The sequence below is a fragment of the Squalius cephalus genome (genome assembly GCF_949319135.1).
Source record: "Squalius cephalus genome assembly, chromosome: 21".
NCBI lineage: Eukaryota > Metazoa > Chordata > Actinopteri > Cypriniformes > Leuciscidae > Squalius > Squalius cephalus.
In genome coordinates this window covers 4,022,228-4,037,290 of record NC_137142.1, presented here as the reverse complement: position 1 = coordinate 4,037,290, position 15,063 = coordinate 4,022,228, and the positions used below count along the sequence as shown (strand labels likewise).

Sequence of the window (15,063 nt, the reverse complement as noted above, 5' to 3'; positions counted from 1 at the left end):
GCAGTACCTTGCAGTTGGTCACACCATTACCAGGGCCAGAGCTATGGGTGCTTCTCATTTGTTATCCTTTGTGCATCCTTGTTTCCTTTCCTCGCTTCTCAGCTCCACCTCCTGTAGGATGCAAGGGAAGGCTGCAAGGAAAGAAAATGAGGACGGAGGAATGGAAGGAAAACTTCATTGTATATTGGAATATTCTTGATCACTCGAGCGTCAGTTCAAAGCGTCATCAGCTGCGCTCAAAGGATCTGCCCTTATGTTGTTAGAGTTTGGCTATAAAAGAAATTAATAAATAATAAAGATAAAGCAAGATGGACTGTTGTGATATATAGTTTATTTAAACTGCAAAGGTAAAGCATAAATTAAAATTATCGTGACAGATGTGAAGGGGGAGGATAATTTATACTGAGTCAGGTTTCTCGACAAGAAAGGCTTCCCTATAGGAAGCTTCCTTGTTCCTTGCGGTGCAATTAGAGAATTGAGATGTCCTCAAAGATGGCTGAATTCGTTCGGTTTCCGGGTCATAGGATGGAGGAGTGAGGAAACGAGGAAGCATCAATTATAGTATTGAGAAGCACCCTATATCTCATGTTAGAAATCTTTCCCTTCCTATACTTTGATATTTTGGATGTTGACAGCAGCCCTTATGTAGAGATCTCACAATTGTCACTCCATTAGACAATTTTTTGCATTCTAAGTGTTTTCTTGGCTGACATCTGCACTGCTTCCACCTGGGATTCTCTTTGGCTGCTTTCACAAGGTCAGTTCTGCAGTTTTTCCAGAGCAGCCTTGACTACTTTTTCAGGTGTTTGTGGAGGAATGAAAGAGGACACTAGTTATGTAACATGGTTCTATGATTTCCGGATAGCTGCCAAAGTTTGTTTTCTTTGGCCAGTAATCCTCACAGCTCAGCCCATGTCATTATGTGACTTTGTTAGTATATTCTTTCAACCTGTTCGTCTGGCACTGCGATCATCCACTTGTTCATAGTGCGGCCTGAAGCGGTCATCAGGAAATCACCCAACCACAGTAACCTAACTAGTTGTTTAGTGGCAGACATTGGCATGGTAACGTTGTTTTGCTAACAATACCAAAAACAATGTTACTTTATTAATACACAATACAGTTGTGTGTCACAAACTGATGCACTGCTTAATAAGCACTTTCTAGTGCTTCTTGTTTTAACATGCAAAAAAAAAAAAAAAAAAAAGAAGCAGATTAAGGTAAACAGACACAGGAAACTGACTTTTGTTTTTCTATTAAAAATAATTTATTCCAGGACCACATATAAATAATTCTTGAAACACATTACAGATAATATTTGCTGTGAATAAATACCAAAACAAACCAAAAAACAAGGCTTTTCATACAATACTCTATATGAAAGGTTGCACAAAATTTCTATCTTGTCATCTATATTCCTCTAGGTCTATAACTGGAATGTCACTAGTAAGTCAGGAGTACCGTTCCTAATTCCAGAGCAGCTTATTAAGTATTGTGCAAGTTTGTGATGATCTGAACTGACTGAACAGATCCAGTAGTTGAAGAGCAGACACTCTTAAATTTATGATTCGACTGCAAATTTTTTCTGTGTATCATTTATCCAAAGCACATTTCTGTATAGGCCCACATTAAACTAATTCTCAAGTAGACAAAGCTAAATGTGGTTGCACAATATTGGACTTTAAAGATGGGAATGTTTAACACAGACAGTTATTTCTTTATAAATGATGCCACAGAAGCTAACTCTATCTTTCCTCTTTACGTCTTTGCAGATTTTTCGGAAAATATTCAAATAGAGAATGTCAGTTTGTGCATACTAATCATATGCAAAGAATAGGCTGAGGCATTGTGTGTTTAAAGGAGAGTAGTGCAACCAAAAGAATGTGGCTGGGCAAGAACAGCGAGAAACAGGGAGTTCACAGATCTAGGAGCGGGGCGTTTCCTACCTGGGTTCGTTTATGTTTGGACTGATTCGTTTTCGCCTAGCTGTTTATCCCGACGGGGATTTCAGACATTTCTCGTCAAATTTTTTTTACGTCCTTTTTTTTTTGCCACGGCAATTCCCTTCAGCTTAATGTAATTTCATCGGCTCTATTCATCGGGGAGGTGTCAAGTATCTGGTTTTCATTGCACTTAAGGAGTTTTTCAGCCACAGAGAAATGAACATATCCATTCAATAGAACAGACCAAGTCATATGAAGTTTAGCAAGGCAAGCAAAAGTGAAAAATAGTTTCAAGAGCAAGAAGGACTTGCGAAAAAGTGATCAATGGTAAACAAAAACATTCTCAAAGGCAACAGATTCGTACTGCTTGCAGACATCAAATGGTGCAGCAGGAAATGAAATTCGAGCTCAGCTTAGCGAGCTCTCATTGGCACTTAACCTACATTTTATGAATAAACTATCAAATGCTGTCCTTCGGTGGTCTCTGCATACCCTGTTGTACGTCTCATTCCTGTACTTCCAAAAAAGGCCTGTTGGCTTTCTGCAGTCCACAGTGGCGATGCACATTGGCTTAGACACTTTCAGTAAATTAACTTTGGTCAAATTTGTTTCTACACTGATCAATTCTTATACATGCTCACGTCAATTTTTCGAGAAAGTTTGCAGTTAATTACCCTGTTCAATATAAACAGCAGACGCCACAGGTGTGTGACTAGACGTCACTGTGTATCATAAGTTTCTGTATGCTAGCATCTCACGTAAGTCCTATACACACACACATGATACAAATGACCAAAAACTTCATTTGAGAGGTAATCACCAATTCTACAGCACCACCGGGCTTTTTAGGCCCTGCCCAAGACAGGTGGAGGATTTTGGGCACAAAGTTCCTTGTGTAAGAGTGTTCGCCAGCATGCACAAGAATGCACGATGAACTAGGCCCTTTTTGACATTGAACTGTTCAGTCAGCCTCGGTAAATCTGCTTGAAGTGGTCACATTCGTTACAGTAGCCTTGTTTCTCTTGATTGGCGTAGTGATCGCAGCCCTGCGTCTTGCAGCGCTGTTTGCTTTTCTCTTTGGGCGCCTGGGCACGCCGACCCTCTCGCTGGCCTCGGCTGATGCAGTCCGGGCACAGGTCCGTGCAGCCAGGGGACAGGTTCTTACAGCCGCTACGCCGACACTGAGCCTGGTTGAGCACTGGCGGTGGACGTGGTTTCGAGGCCCGCTGGACAGAAACAACAGAGCTTGTTGCTTAATCGGTTCTTCAACACTCAAGCAGAGCCAAACTTCCCCCACAACAGCAAATAAGGACACTTACCGTGACAAGAGGTGGGGAGTTAGAGCCCCTGCTAGCAGCTTGGTTGAGTCTAGCGCTTTGCTCCTTCACGAAGCACTTGTTGCAGTAACCCTCCAGCATGGCCTTTCCCTCGGCACCGCATCCCTGACCTCGGCACCGCGGACAGTTCTGGAAGCCCGCCTCGGACGTGTGCCTGGGCTGGACAATAGCAGGGGTGGCCTCTGTGCAGACAAAAATCACACGTTTGATCCTGTGGTCGACGTCACAATGTCTATGAACTGCTTCCTGAACCCAAAAGGAAGTGGAGACTTTATAACCAGGGTTTAAAATTCACACCCGCCAACCCGCGGGTAAAAATCAACTGTGGCGGGTAACGCTGTCAAATCACTAGCCAATTTAGCATGTTACTTATTATGTTTACAAAAGTTCATGTAAGCCAAATTTGTGCAGATTTAGCGCAAATACTCGAATCATGATATATTAAATACAGCATATTGCGCAGAATATATATATATAGCTTAAGAATATTTGTTCTAGTAGAATGGCCGGTAATTCACATTTCAATTCGATTCACATTTATTTGTATAGCGCTTTTCACAATACACATTGTTTCAAAGCAGCATGAGTCCACATTACAGTTTAGAGTGATCTGTTTATCAGAGATAAGTTATGTATTTCAGAAAATATAAAAATCACAGTTAGCTAAAAATGTAAACAATGTAATAATTTAAGGCAGAAACGATGAGCTCATTGAAGTAATCAATACTTGTATGTTAACAAATGATTATGACATTTAGAAAAATGTGGTCACTTAAAAATGTAGCAACCAAATTAGCCGGTGAGTGAAAAAGTTCATTTCAAACCCTGATTATAGTTGAGAGATGATATTTTGTGAATTTTTCAAGAGTTTTGTGTGAATGCAGAATAGTTGCACTTACGGTGATTGGTCTGGTAGTCTAGATAACATATAGTGCAGAATCCCAGCTTCTCTGCCGTCCCGAAGAACTGGCATCCGGAGCGTTTACACGGCCGGGCGGCGGGCGTTTGCCAGGTGTGTCCGGTGGTGCCCGTGCGTTCGGTCTCCCGATGCATTGCCCACACCGAGGCTTCAGTTGAAGGCTCCTCTTGCTGGGCGTCTCCCCTCTCGGAAACAGCAGTCCTCTGCATGCAGGGCGGGCAAAGGCCATTGAATATCCTAAAAACCTCCTGTCGACACATAACGCATCTCTCTGTGTCCCTTTCTCGTTCTCGTTCTCTCTCCCTCTCCGTTTCCTTCTCTCGTTCCCGGCCGCCTTGCACCCACTGACCGTGGCACCATCCGTGAGACGGCCTGTTGGCAGCGGACCGGGCTTGCCTCGCCGTAAAGCAGCGTTCACACAACCCGTCGTGCTCCACACTGAGTGTGAACAAGCATCCGGGTGTCTTGCACTTCATGGCATGAGTCTCACTGTAAAGGCTTAGACTTGGGGCCGTAGGGGGAGCAGAACGAGGGCTAGGAAGGACTGAGCGCTCCAGTCTCCCTCGGCTCTCCGGGTCCGAGGACGACGATTGATTCGAGCTGGAAATGGCCTCTGGTTTCCGACCCGCCTGCCGCTTCTCGAAGCACTCGTGACAGTGGGGTTGAGTGTCCACCGAGACGTAGAAGGTGCATCGGGGTGTGGCGCAGCGGATCTCGATGAGAGAGAGCTGGGAGACCGAGAAGGGAGGGGGACGCTGGGATTGGGGGGCCCATGATGACTCCTTATCCTCTTGCCAGCGCTTATATTCATGGTTTACCAGCTGTAGGTAGTCCTCCATCAGGTTCATATCCTCAGGTAGGTTGCCTTCATCAAGTCTGATGGAGGAAGGATTCAAGATTTTGAAATCAAGTCACCTTTATTTATATAGCGCTTTTTACAATACAGATTGTTTCAAAGCAGCTTTACAGTGAAAATAATGCAACAAAGTTTGTTTCTAGAAGAAAATAGTGTCATAGTCCATCTTATGCAAGTTCACTTATTGTTGTTGTAAAAAAGGTATTCATTTAGTTCATTCATTGCCGCTCTGGAGAAAAGCGTGCTACAAAAAGGTACACGACAAAGCGCCATGACTTTATAGGGTTACACTGAGGAACAACCAGCAAGACTTCAACAAAGAGTGTCTTTAGCTCATACCTGGCCGCAGTGATAATCTGTGTGGGATCGTAGCCCAGGCCAATGACAGGGATTTCTATAAGCATTAGGTAGTCTTTTAGCAACTTCTCCTTCTGTTGCTGCTCCTTTTCTGTCAGGAAGTGCAATCGAAGCTCCTCAAACCCTCCTCGTCCCGGGTTTATCAACGGCACCGCACGGATCTCTGAACGGGTCACAAACATCACATATTCAAATACACTGGGCCGACTAAGAGCAACCCTCTGGTGCTCTTCACGTGTCGGTCAAAACATTTTTTTGTCAATGAAATGAATGTCCTATATTTTATTTTGATAGGGGATTTTTTATACTAAATTATGCTCACGCTGTATTTATAATCCATTTATTCACGTTTTGAGCATAGACCTGAAAATTTAATTTCCAACGTAAATCATGAATGCATTAAATCACAGACTTAAGTTTGATCTCTTTTCAAAGACGACACTTGGCTTCAGATTATTGCTGAAGTGAAAAAAGTTAACTTAAAAAAAGGAACAGAATTTTACGTGTATTGCACAAAAATACTATTTTCAATTTTTATATGAAATATATATTTTCTAAATCCAAATGTGAGCTTAATATCTCAGAAAATGAGCTTTCAGTGAGATTGTGTTTGGCTGCGGTACCAAAAGTTTTCACTAGATGAAATTCGTCTCCCATTCATTTCCAAAGCACTAATTTTAAACCGTGAGGAGCACAAGTGTGACTATTTTTTACCGGACCATTTAAGCTTTTCGAATCATGTCCATGATTTTTTTGTGTGTGTGTGTGTGTGTTCACATAGCAAGTGCAAAAACCTTCTCCAAGTTTCGTACCATTTCGATGAAGTAAAATAAATAAACTTTTTCGGTCAACAAGAGTAGTGCAATGTCTAGTGACGTACCTGGGCCACTATCTTTGATTGTGATCAGGGGTGCAAAGTGCTGGGAGTCATATCCAAGCACTATGGGATATTTGTAGCATTCTCCTGGAGGCCAGTGCAAAGGCAGGTATATGCCCCCCACATTGAGGGGAGAAAAGGAGGAACCCGACTTCATACTTCTAAGTACTTGGTCTGTTGAGAAAATAAATAAATGAATCAGTTATATATTATGGTCATGTTAATGCACTTGTGTTTGTACAATTCTATTGAAATGCTCCTGTATTACGGATACGTACCCGCAATAACAATAATTGGCCTCCGTAGAATATTTGAAAGCACAAATATGTGAATATCCTCTAAAGAGTCAAACTGTAGGCCGTTACTGCTGGACACTGGAGAAGCCATTTCTACAATCTTAACCCATTCCTCCTCCCAGTTCTGAGAAACAAAACAAATTGCAAATATCCATGAGTTATACCCTTGTCATATCCAAAAGACAAAGTTATGAATTTTTGCCTGGCAGTTTTGCATGTTCGTCGTGAAGGTGCAAGTGCTTACCAAAGTGCTATATCTCAGGCCGGTCTGGGTGAACTCCTGCGAGTGCAGAAGCTCTGTTTGAAAGCGTGTCCTAAAGTTACTAGTGTCTGTTTCCTTCAGTACTGCGTAAAGAGCCTTTCTGAGCACCAGGTCCGTGTCCTGAACCCCTAGAAGATACTGAGAGGCTGCGTGAAGCAGGCAGTTCCCATCACCTAAACCAGAACACACAAACACAGATTATATCTCTGGACAGTCACAACACAGCAAACAATTTTGCATTTAAAAGACGTCTAATAGCCGTCCAAACACAGCCCTGACGTCCAGGCCAAAACATTCTGTCTAAACCATAACCCAAGAATGGACTAGTCATCAATTAGATAACAAGGAAATAAAATGAGTGACGAAATGAAACCGAACACTGTTTACTTTGCTTACATGATGGAATATCATACATCTCGCAAATTATTTTGGCAAAAACTACATGTTTTCAAATTCAGGGTCATTTTGGCTAGAAGTGGGTTCCTCATAGTCGGACTATATTGGGTTTATAGTTAACTGAGACAGTGAAATAACGGCTATTGTTTGCTGGGAAGGGCTTGGGACGATGCATGTTCGTGTGGTGCCATCAGGACATTACTATCCTGAGGCTCCAGAGGAATTAATCCCAAATCGCCACTCAGTTTCTGCAAACATGGAAGCATGCAGATCTGCCATTACACAGTCTAACCAAACATTATTCAGACACCAGATATCATTTGTGATATTTTTTTTACTAGTGTGTGCAGGACAATATAGTTCATTTATGTAAGCGAGGAGAGCAAAATAAAGTAAACTGTGACATATTATACCCAAAAAATCTTCATACAGCGACTACAAGTGACATTTGGGACCAAATATTATCCAGACACTTTGAGCTGAGCATGTTTTGCTGAAGTGTTTTTTCTTTAATTGCTAATGCTCTTTTTACACACAGACTGAACTAAATGAAGCATTGCTTGGTGATTGGTTGAGCTAAACTGGTATTATCTAATTGTGTAGTTAAATTTAACAGCTGACAGATATTCAACATAATTCATGTGTGAGACAGTCTAACAGAAGGATGGACAAAACCAGTCAAACATCAACTGAGTTCTTGTCAAATTTTATTAACATTTTCTAAACTATAGCGAATAAACTGTGATAATGTGAGAAATGTTAAAGGTGTCTGAATAGATTTTGGTTTGACTGTACATTGGATGTCCTGAAGGATAGCGTCACCTTCCACACACATAATCACGTTTGCGAACAGGCTTTACTTTGGGAGAAAAAAACCTCAGGTCATAAAAGTTCATAAAGGACGTATTCATGCATTCACAAAAAAGGCTATGAAACTTGCAGTTCCTGTTTGGACTTTCTCAATCATCAAGACTGTCATAACACACACAGCCTTAGCAACCGGTTGGCATGCATTACATAGCTACAAAATATTTGAAAACTACATATATAATCTTTGCTTTGTTGTTGCATTCACTGACAGCAATATCTTTTACACCTAAAGGTTAGTTCAGCTGTATTTGTCAAGACGCAAGATTAAGGATGAGATAAAAGCAATTCAGGGGATTTCCACAAGAGTTGTTAAAGCAGTTTAAAGATATCAGTTTCATCCAAACTGTGTGCATTTAAAAAACAGAGCATGTGACCACCATATCTCTGCAACAACAACCCAACAGGAGTTTGAACATGTCGGGCCAACCTATAGGGAATTTTTTTTTTTTTTTTTTAAAGTCTCTCAAAACTCTTTTTATATACTTTTGTAAATCAATAACTTTTCTGTAACCTAACCATTCAGTAACTTGAACACTAAAAAAAAACAAGCATGCTCTGCAGAACTTTGTACATGGCCTAGATTATGTGTTCTTTCTGATGTTGTGCAACATGTGTGCTCAGTCGCATTCGTACGCATTTGCATGTGCGCGCGAGCTTGTGTGAAACGACTGTGAGGAATTTCCCTAGTATGTGATTCTCTGATTAAGCGCCGTAAGGGCTTCACTTCAACTTTTTCTTTCCCTTGACTCCTCTTGACACCAGAGCCATGATATAAAGCATCTGGACTTTCCAGAGAGGAGGGCCGATGTTGCACAGGAATGCCTGTGCCGTGCCCATGCCATCTCTAGGGCCGATAAGGGAAGTCTGAACATATGATCTAGTTCCTGTTCTTTAAACTTGTGCTATTGTTCAAAGCCATGGCTTGTGTCTGTACCTGTTATCAACACAAAAGTAGAGGGAGGTTTTACCCGGTCTATGGTTTATAAATGGAAACTATTTGTACAGTGCATAATATACTGTGTTTTCTTTTTGTTACACAAGAGTAAGTTTCTGTATGACTTTCAACTCTGGGTTATGAAGACAATTGTATCTTATATTGATAGAGCTATCAATCTTCTTTATAACTGTAAAGAAAACGACTAATTCTACATCACCTCTAAATCATACTCTCATTAACATTAAGAAACGGATCTGAATTGATAACATTACAAATAAACTCCAACTATCTAAAAGTAGTCCTGCTAACTTATAACAACAACCAACTTAACCACATTTTCCAGAAGCGCTTTTCAAAATAAGTCCCCCTGTGGTGAAAATCCAGCTTTTAATGTTGTTTATGTGTCTATGTGGTGTTTTTAATCTGCTTTAAGACAAACCATGTGTAAGTTCATAAGTCGACACCATTGCTGAGTATTTCCTCCTTAAAACTGCAGTGAACCAAAGACAGTCTCAAAAACACGCTTTGAAATCGCTGGTGTTTCTGACGTCACAAACTACCTTGTAACCAATCAGATCAACGTGTGATCGTCAACCAGTGGATCTCTGAGCTGAGTGAGTGAGTGGAGGCGGGGCTCATTTGCATATTCATAGAACCGCATATACTAAATATAGCAAGGGTGTCGAGTTACATTTAAAGATATTTTAAGATATGACGAAATTTTTTCCACGCAAAAAACATTTAAATATGTCATTATTGTGATCAAAGATTTTAAAGGATAAAATGATTGACTACAGACGGACTTTAACAAGTTGTGGTTTTATGTCACATTGCTTGAGAATGCAGATTTATAGTAGATCGAGCTCAATGTCCTCTTTGAAGTAGATTAATTTAAGTGAAGCAATTAACTTGGACTTTCTATCATAGAAGATTTACCAATCTGTCCTTACACATTTGGTCTCAAACAAACCATTAACTTTTTTTCTTATTAAATGTAATGTTCTGGTTAAACTGTGTTCTGTTCAAGTTTGATTAATTTGAGTTACATGTGTATAAAGATATTCCCTCATCAAATACTTTCATAGTTAGCAAACTTTTTGTTAATAGTTTGCAAGTGTAGCTTCCCATCTTTTTCAGCTTGACTGTATTTAAACACATTACTGTAAATTATGTGAAACTTGTCACTTGGGAAGTTACAGTTTCAAAACAGCAAAACCCCACAAAGAAGAACAGAAAATGAACACACAAATCCTGGATACAAACAACATCTGCTATACAACCACATCCTTTTCAACACGCTCAGCAATAATGGTCACAGGAGAAAAGCGTGGCCTCAAGAAAACGATTGAAGCATTGTGTAAATATGATAACATTGTCCAGTTCTCCGATCCCAGCAAGCAATTTTGCGTTTAAAAGACTAAGTCTAATAGCCGTCCAAACAGCCTTGACGTCTAGGCCAAAACAAGTCAAAACTTGGGCTGTCAGTTCAAATTTAATAGACGTCTAAATCATAGACCAAGAATAGACTAGTCATCAATTAGATAAGGAAATTAAATGAGTGACGAAATGAAACCAAACACCTTGTAATTATGGTTTACTTTGCTTACATAATGGAATATCATAAATCTCTCAAGTTAGTTTGGCAAAAATGACGTGTAACTAAATTCAAGGTTATTTTGGCTATACGTGTGTTACTCATAGCCGGACTATATCTGGTCTAAAGTGAACCTAGATGGTGAAATGACGACTATTGCTTACTGGGATTTTACTGTCATGGTCACAGGAGAAAAGTGCAGCCTCAAGAAAATGACTGAAGCATTGTGTAAATATGATAATAACATTGTACAGTTCCCCGAGTTTACTGTCATACGATCAGATGCACAAGCTGAAGCAGAGTAATTGATGTGCACATGAACTATTTAACATAAAGCTTTGTAGTTTTGCCTGTCAGCAGTCATTCATTATCAATATCAATTAGTCCATTCGTTACTCATGTTGTATAGGACCTAACTGCAATGGGGTTTAATAGTAAATAAATAAATACTATACCGGTATTATATATATATATATATATATATACATACACTAAATATTATTGTTGTACACACTAATGGTAATCAACACAATTTATTCCTGTAGCTCAAACAGCACATCAATGGTGCCAAGGTCATGATTCAATTCCCAAGGAATGCAAAAACTAATAATAATGATAATATTGCAATGTAAGTTGCTTTTGATAAATGCATAAATGTAAATGTACATTTCAAACTTTAGACATATCCTCTGCTTTAAGAGCACCAGATCAAACTATTTGACTAAACTTGAAATCCTAAAGACGCACTTTATAAATCAGTAAAATACAACAGCCGTCTAAAATCTACCGTTCATGCAAACAGAGAACTAGGAAGTTGTTAAACTAATGCGGAAGGGCTTTTTTTTTTTATATTCCTAACAAATAAGGTCAGAAAATTAAGACAAACACAGATACAAGTTTAGAAGGAAGCACCTCAAATGGCCATTTTGGCTGCATTGTGTGTTACGTTATTAGCGGTGTTACATTTGAGCGTTACATTTATTCCAGTTCCCCTCTATAATCTATTAAGGGTTTTATCAGCGCAATCCGTTTTCAACAACATGTTCCAGTCTAGCGCTTTCATAATCCCGTGTGATTTAAAATAGGAAATTCCTGTTTTCATTATGAGGGAAAAATGTGCTTTCCAGAATTTTTTTTTTTTTTTTTTTTTTTTAATGCAAGAAATTTACCAGAATACATAAACGAGAAGCTATCAGGAACTAGACGTGGCCAAAAGACATCTTCTATCACAAATGCATAAAAATAATGAAACTAACAAACAAACAGCACTAGGTTGTTGACTACTTCAGATAAATGGTAATGAAGGTAATGAGTAAATGAGATGCGTGAAGTCTCTGTTTACCTAATTTCAGTTACTGTAAATAGTGACTGTACAATGGAGCAACAATGGCAAGTACAGAGAAGTTTCCCTCACAGCATTACTCATAAGAGAAGAGCAGAGCAACCTGACCCTGAGCTAGCAAGAGAAACACCAGAGTCACACACACACGCACACACACACTCGCGGGAGCCCAGCATCACGGCACGGCCCCTCAAAGCACACTGAGGGGGAAAAACATCCGTGTGACAGACAGTGCAGGATTTTCCCGTCTGCCATTAAGCACTGGCTTTTTTTTAAGCGGTCTAACGATATAGCTTTTTCTTAATGGCAGATGCGATATCTTTAGATGTTATAATTCTGATAACAACAGCACTCGAGATGCATATAAAATCACTGTGATTATGAATTTAATAGTTGTTACACCATAAGAGAAATATCACTTTTGGGTTACACTTTATTTTAAGGTGTCTTTGTTACACTGTAATTATACATTTCAGTACTGAGTAATATTAATTAACTACATGTACTTACTATAGGGTTAGGACTAGGGTTTGGTTGCATGTAATTAAGCATAATTCATAGTTATTTCTACAATAACTACATGTAACGTATCAATGACACTGCAAAATAAAGTGTTACCCCTCTTTTGTTAATTGACCAAGAAGACATGATTATCAGCCAAAAAAAATGGGAAATAGTGATTAATTATTTGGCCTGGCTGATATATATCAGCATATTAACTACTTATAACATACATATTATGAAGCGTTTCATGTGTTGGGTGTAATGCATTACTAAGTAATTAATTACTGTAATTTAACTTCGTTTCTCTTGAAAAAGTAAAGTAAGGAATTACTAAGGAATTGGATTTATATGTTTTTAATGAAACCTTGTCCCTTTGGTCAGTTCAAGAGTAATTTGTGCAATTTTATATTATTTATTTGAAAGAATTAAAGCAGTCTCATGCCTATCCTCGTATTGTTGATAGGTTGATTTGGGATTTAGAAAGTGATTATTATTAAGTAACGCACTACTTTTTAGTACAGTGAGTAAAGATTGTAATTAGTAGCTGTTTTTTTAGAGTAACATACCCAACACTGAGCACTTCCCAAGGTGAATGATAGAGCATTTATATAAAGACCATTGATGTATTATTAACCAATACTAATGGTTTAAAAGAAACTTTAGTTTCTCGAGCTCAGGCTGATAAAATCACAGCATAGTTACCGTTGGTTCTCAGCGGCACCAGCTTCTTGACCTCGCGGCACCAGTTCAACCTCTTCTCCTGTTCCAGCGAGCTTTGCATGGCCCTGTCCAAGATGGCCGCCTGGATGACCTCGCGGAAGGCCTGCGGGAACTGGCTCATGCGGATCATCTCCAGGGTGTAGCGATGCATGCTGCGCAGGTGATGGATCAGGCCGCTGCTGGACGAAGGCTTGACCACGTCATTGGGAACCCGCTCTCTGATTTTCACGGCCTTCAGGAGGTTACTCACAAACAGGAACTTGGGCAGGAAGTTCTGGCCCTGAGACATGGTGATATCTGGAGTGGAGAACCAAGCTATCACTGCGAAAGAAGACATGAAACAACAACACCATTGTCAGGAGCGCTCAACCCACGACCATGTGCAGCAGACAAGAATTTCCCCTCATTTCCCTCCACCCTAAAGGTGAAGAACTGAAAGACTGATGGTGGCCCCTGAAAGCTAATGGTGTATTCCAGTCTCATGGTAAAGGGCTCTTGAGGTCAGATGAGTGAAAGGCGAAGATATTTATAAGTCCACCCCCACAATCAATTTTCCAAAACTCCCAGAACAGGCGCTAATAGATGGGTTCAGACAAAAATGCCATTGACTGCAAGGACACCATTTATTTGTCTCGGCTGCCGGGGTTCTTTAGGGACAACTTATTCAGACAGTGTTCCCTTAAATATTCGCGAGGAACGCGACATCCTCCACAGTTTTATTAAACACAAAGCACAACGGGGACAATAGAGACCGACGCGAAAATATTAGGCTTTAACATCAGTTGCTGACGCTCGAATTACGTAATTGCCTTGACAGAAGAAGCCGTTAGACAATGGAACACTGTAACACTCGAACGGAAGCTGTATGTCCCCATGGCAACAATAGAACGTTTTCTCCGTTAAACGTTCTTAATCGCTGATAAGTGACGTCTTCGCAAACAATGGCTGTCAAAATCCGTGGCGTTCACAAGACTGTATCCGTCCGTACAAGAACAGCCTGGCGTTTGAGCTTGAGACAATATGGGAGAAATCAAGCTCGCTTGCTTTAGGAAAGAGTCTAAACGCGACATTAGAGAGGCGAGGGAACGGGCAGCGATGAATCGGACAACTCTTACCTGTTCAATATGTCGGTATCCACCAACAAAGCCCATAAGATGCTCTGGCTCTGCTGCTACTTCACTCAGTCCACTTTAATCGTCCATGGCGCTTTAAGAGATCCACTGGATTTCACTGCTCGCTTGAGACGCGTCCAAAACACGGCAAAGTCTACGCTTCTAGTTAGACAGCCCGAATGATACCAGTACATAAAAGCCAGTAGGGGATTTCCATAAGGTACTTTCCACTTTCACAAGCCATTATAAGCGTTTTCTCCTCGTCTTCTCCGCCAGGGGGAGTCAGTGCGCGAGTGAGTGACGCTGCTGAACGCTTACGTTACGTTCGAGTCGATGACGCAAAGCTCGACGTTTGATTCGCCACACCCATAGTGGTTATTATGTGAGATATGGAAACATAACAACACTGGAAGTCACAGCCTGTACATTTTATACGCGTGCATGTTCTAGTTCCATTTTATGTAAAGAATGTGCATTACAAGAAAGGAACTTTTAGTCATGACTCTTTATGGGGTAACACATTATTTGTCATTCTGCGTTAATTTTTCATTTGAATGCGACTTAAAGTAGGCTTATTAAATCATACAAGGGTTACACTTTATTTTAAGGTGTCATTGTTACAGTGTAATTATATATTTAAGTACTGAGTAATATTAAGCAACTACATGTACTTTTTATTATTAGAATTAGAATTTGGTTGAGGGTTAGTTGCATGTAATTATGCATAATTTACTGTTATTA

The 15,063-nt window shown here is 40.1% G+C and overlaps 1 protein-coding gene across 1 annotated transcript; it reads right to left on the bottom strand.

The window, feature by feature from the left end:
• Nucleotides 1-2,065: 2,065 nt before the first annotated feature.
• On the bottom strand, nt 2,066-14,604 carry tnfaip3 (tumor necrosis factor, alpha-induced protein 3). Its single transcript, XM_079855375.1, has 9 exons — nt 14,326-14,604; nt 13,193-13,531; nt 6,830-7,020; nt 6,568-6,709; nt 6,293-6,463; nt 5,395-5,575; nt 4,180-5,075; nt 3,263-3,462; nt 2,066-3,169 (listed from the first exon to the last, which is right to left on the bottom strand). The coding sequence occupies exons 2-9, from the start codon at nt 13,497-13,499 to the stop codon at nt 2,909-2,911; spliced, it is 2,349 nt and encodes a 782-aa protein (XP_079711501.1). The 5' UTR covers nt 13,500-13,531; nt 14,326-14,604; the 3' UTR covers nt 2,066-2,908.
• Nucleotides 14,605-15,063: the final 459 nt, after the last annotated feature.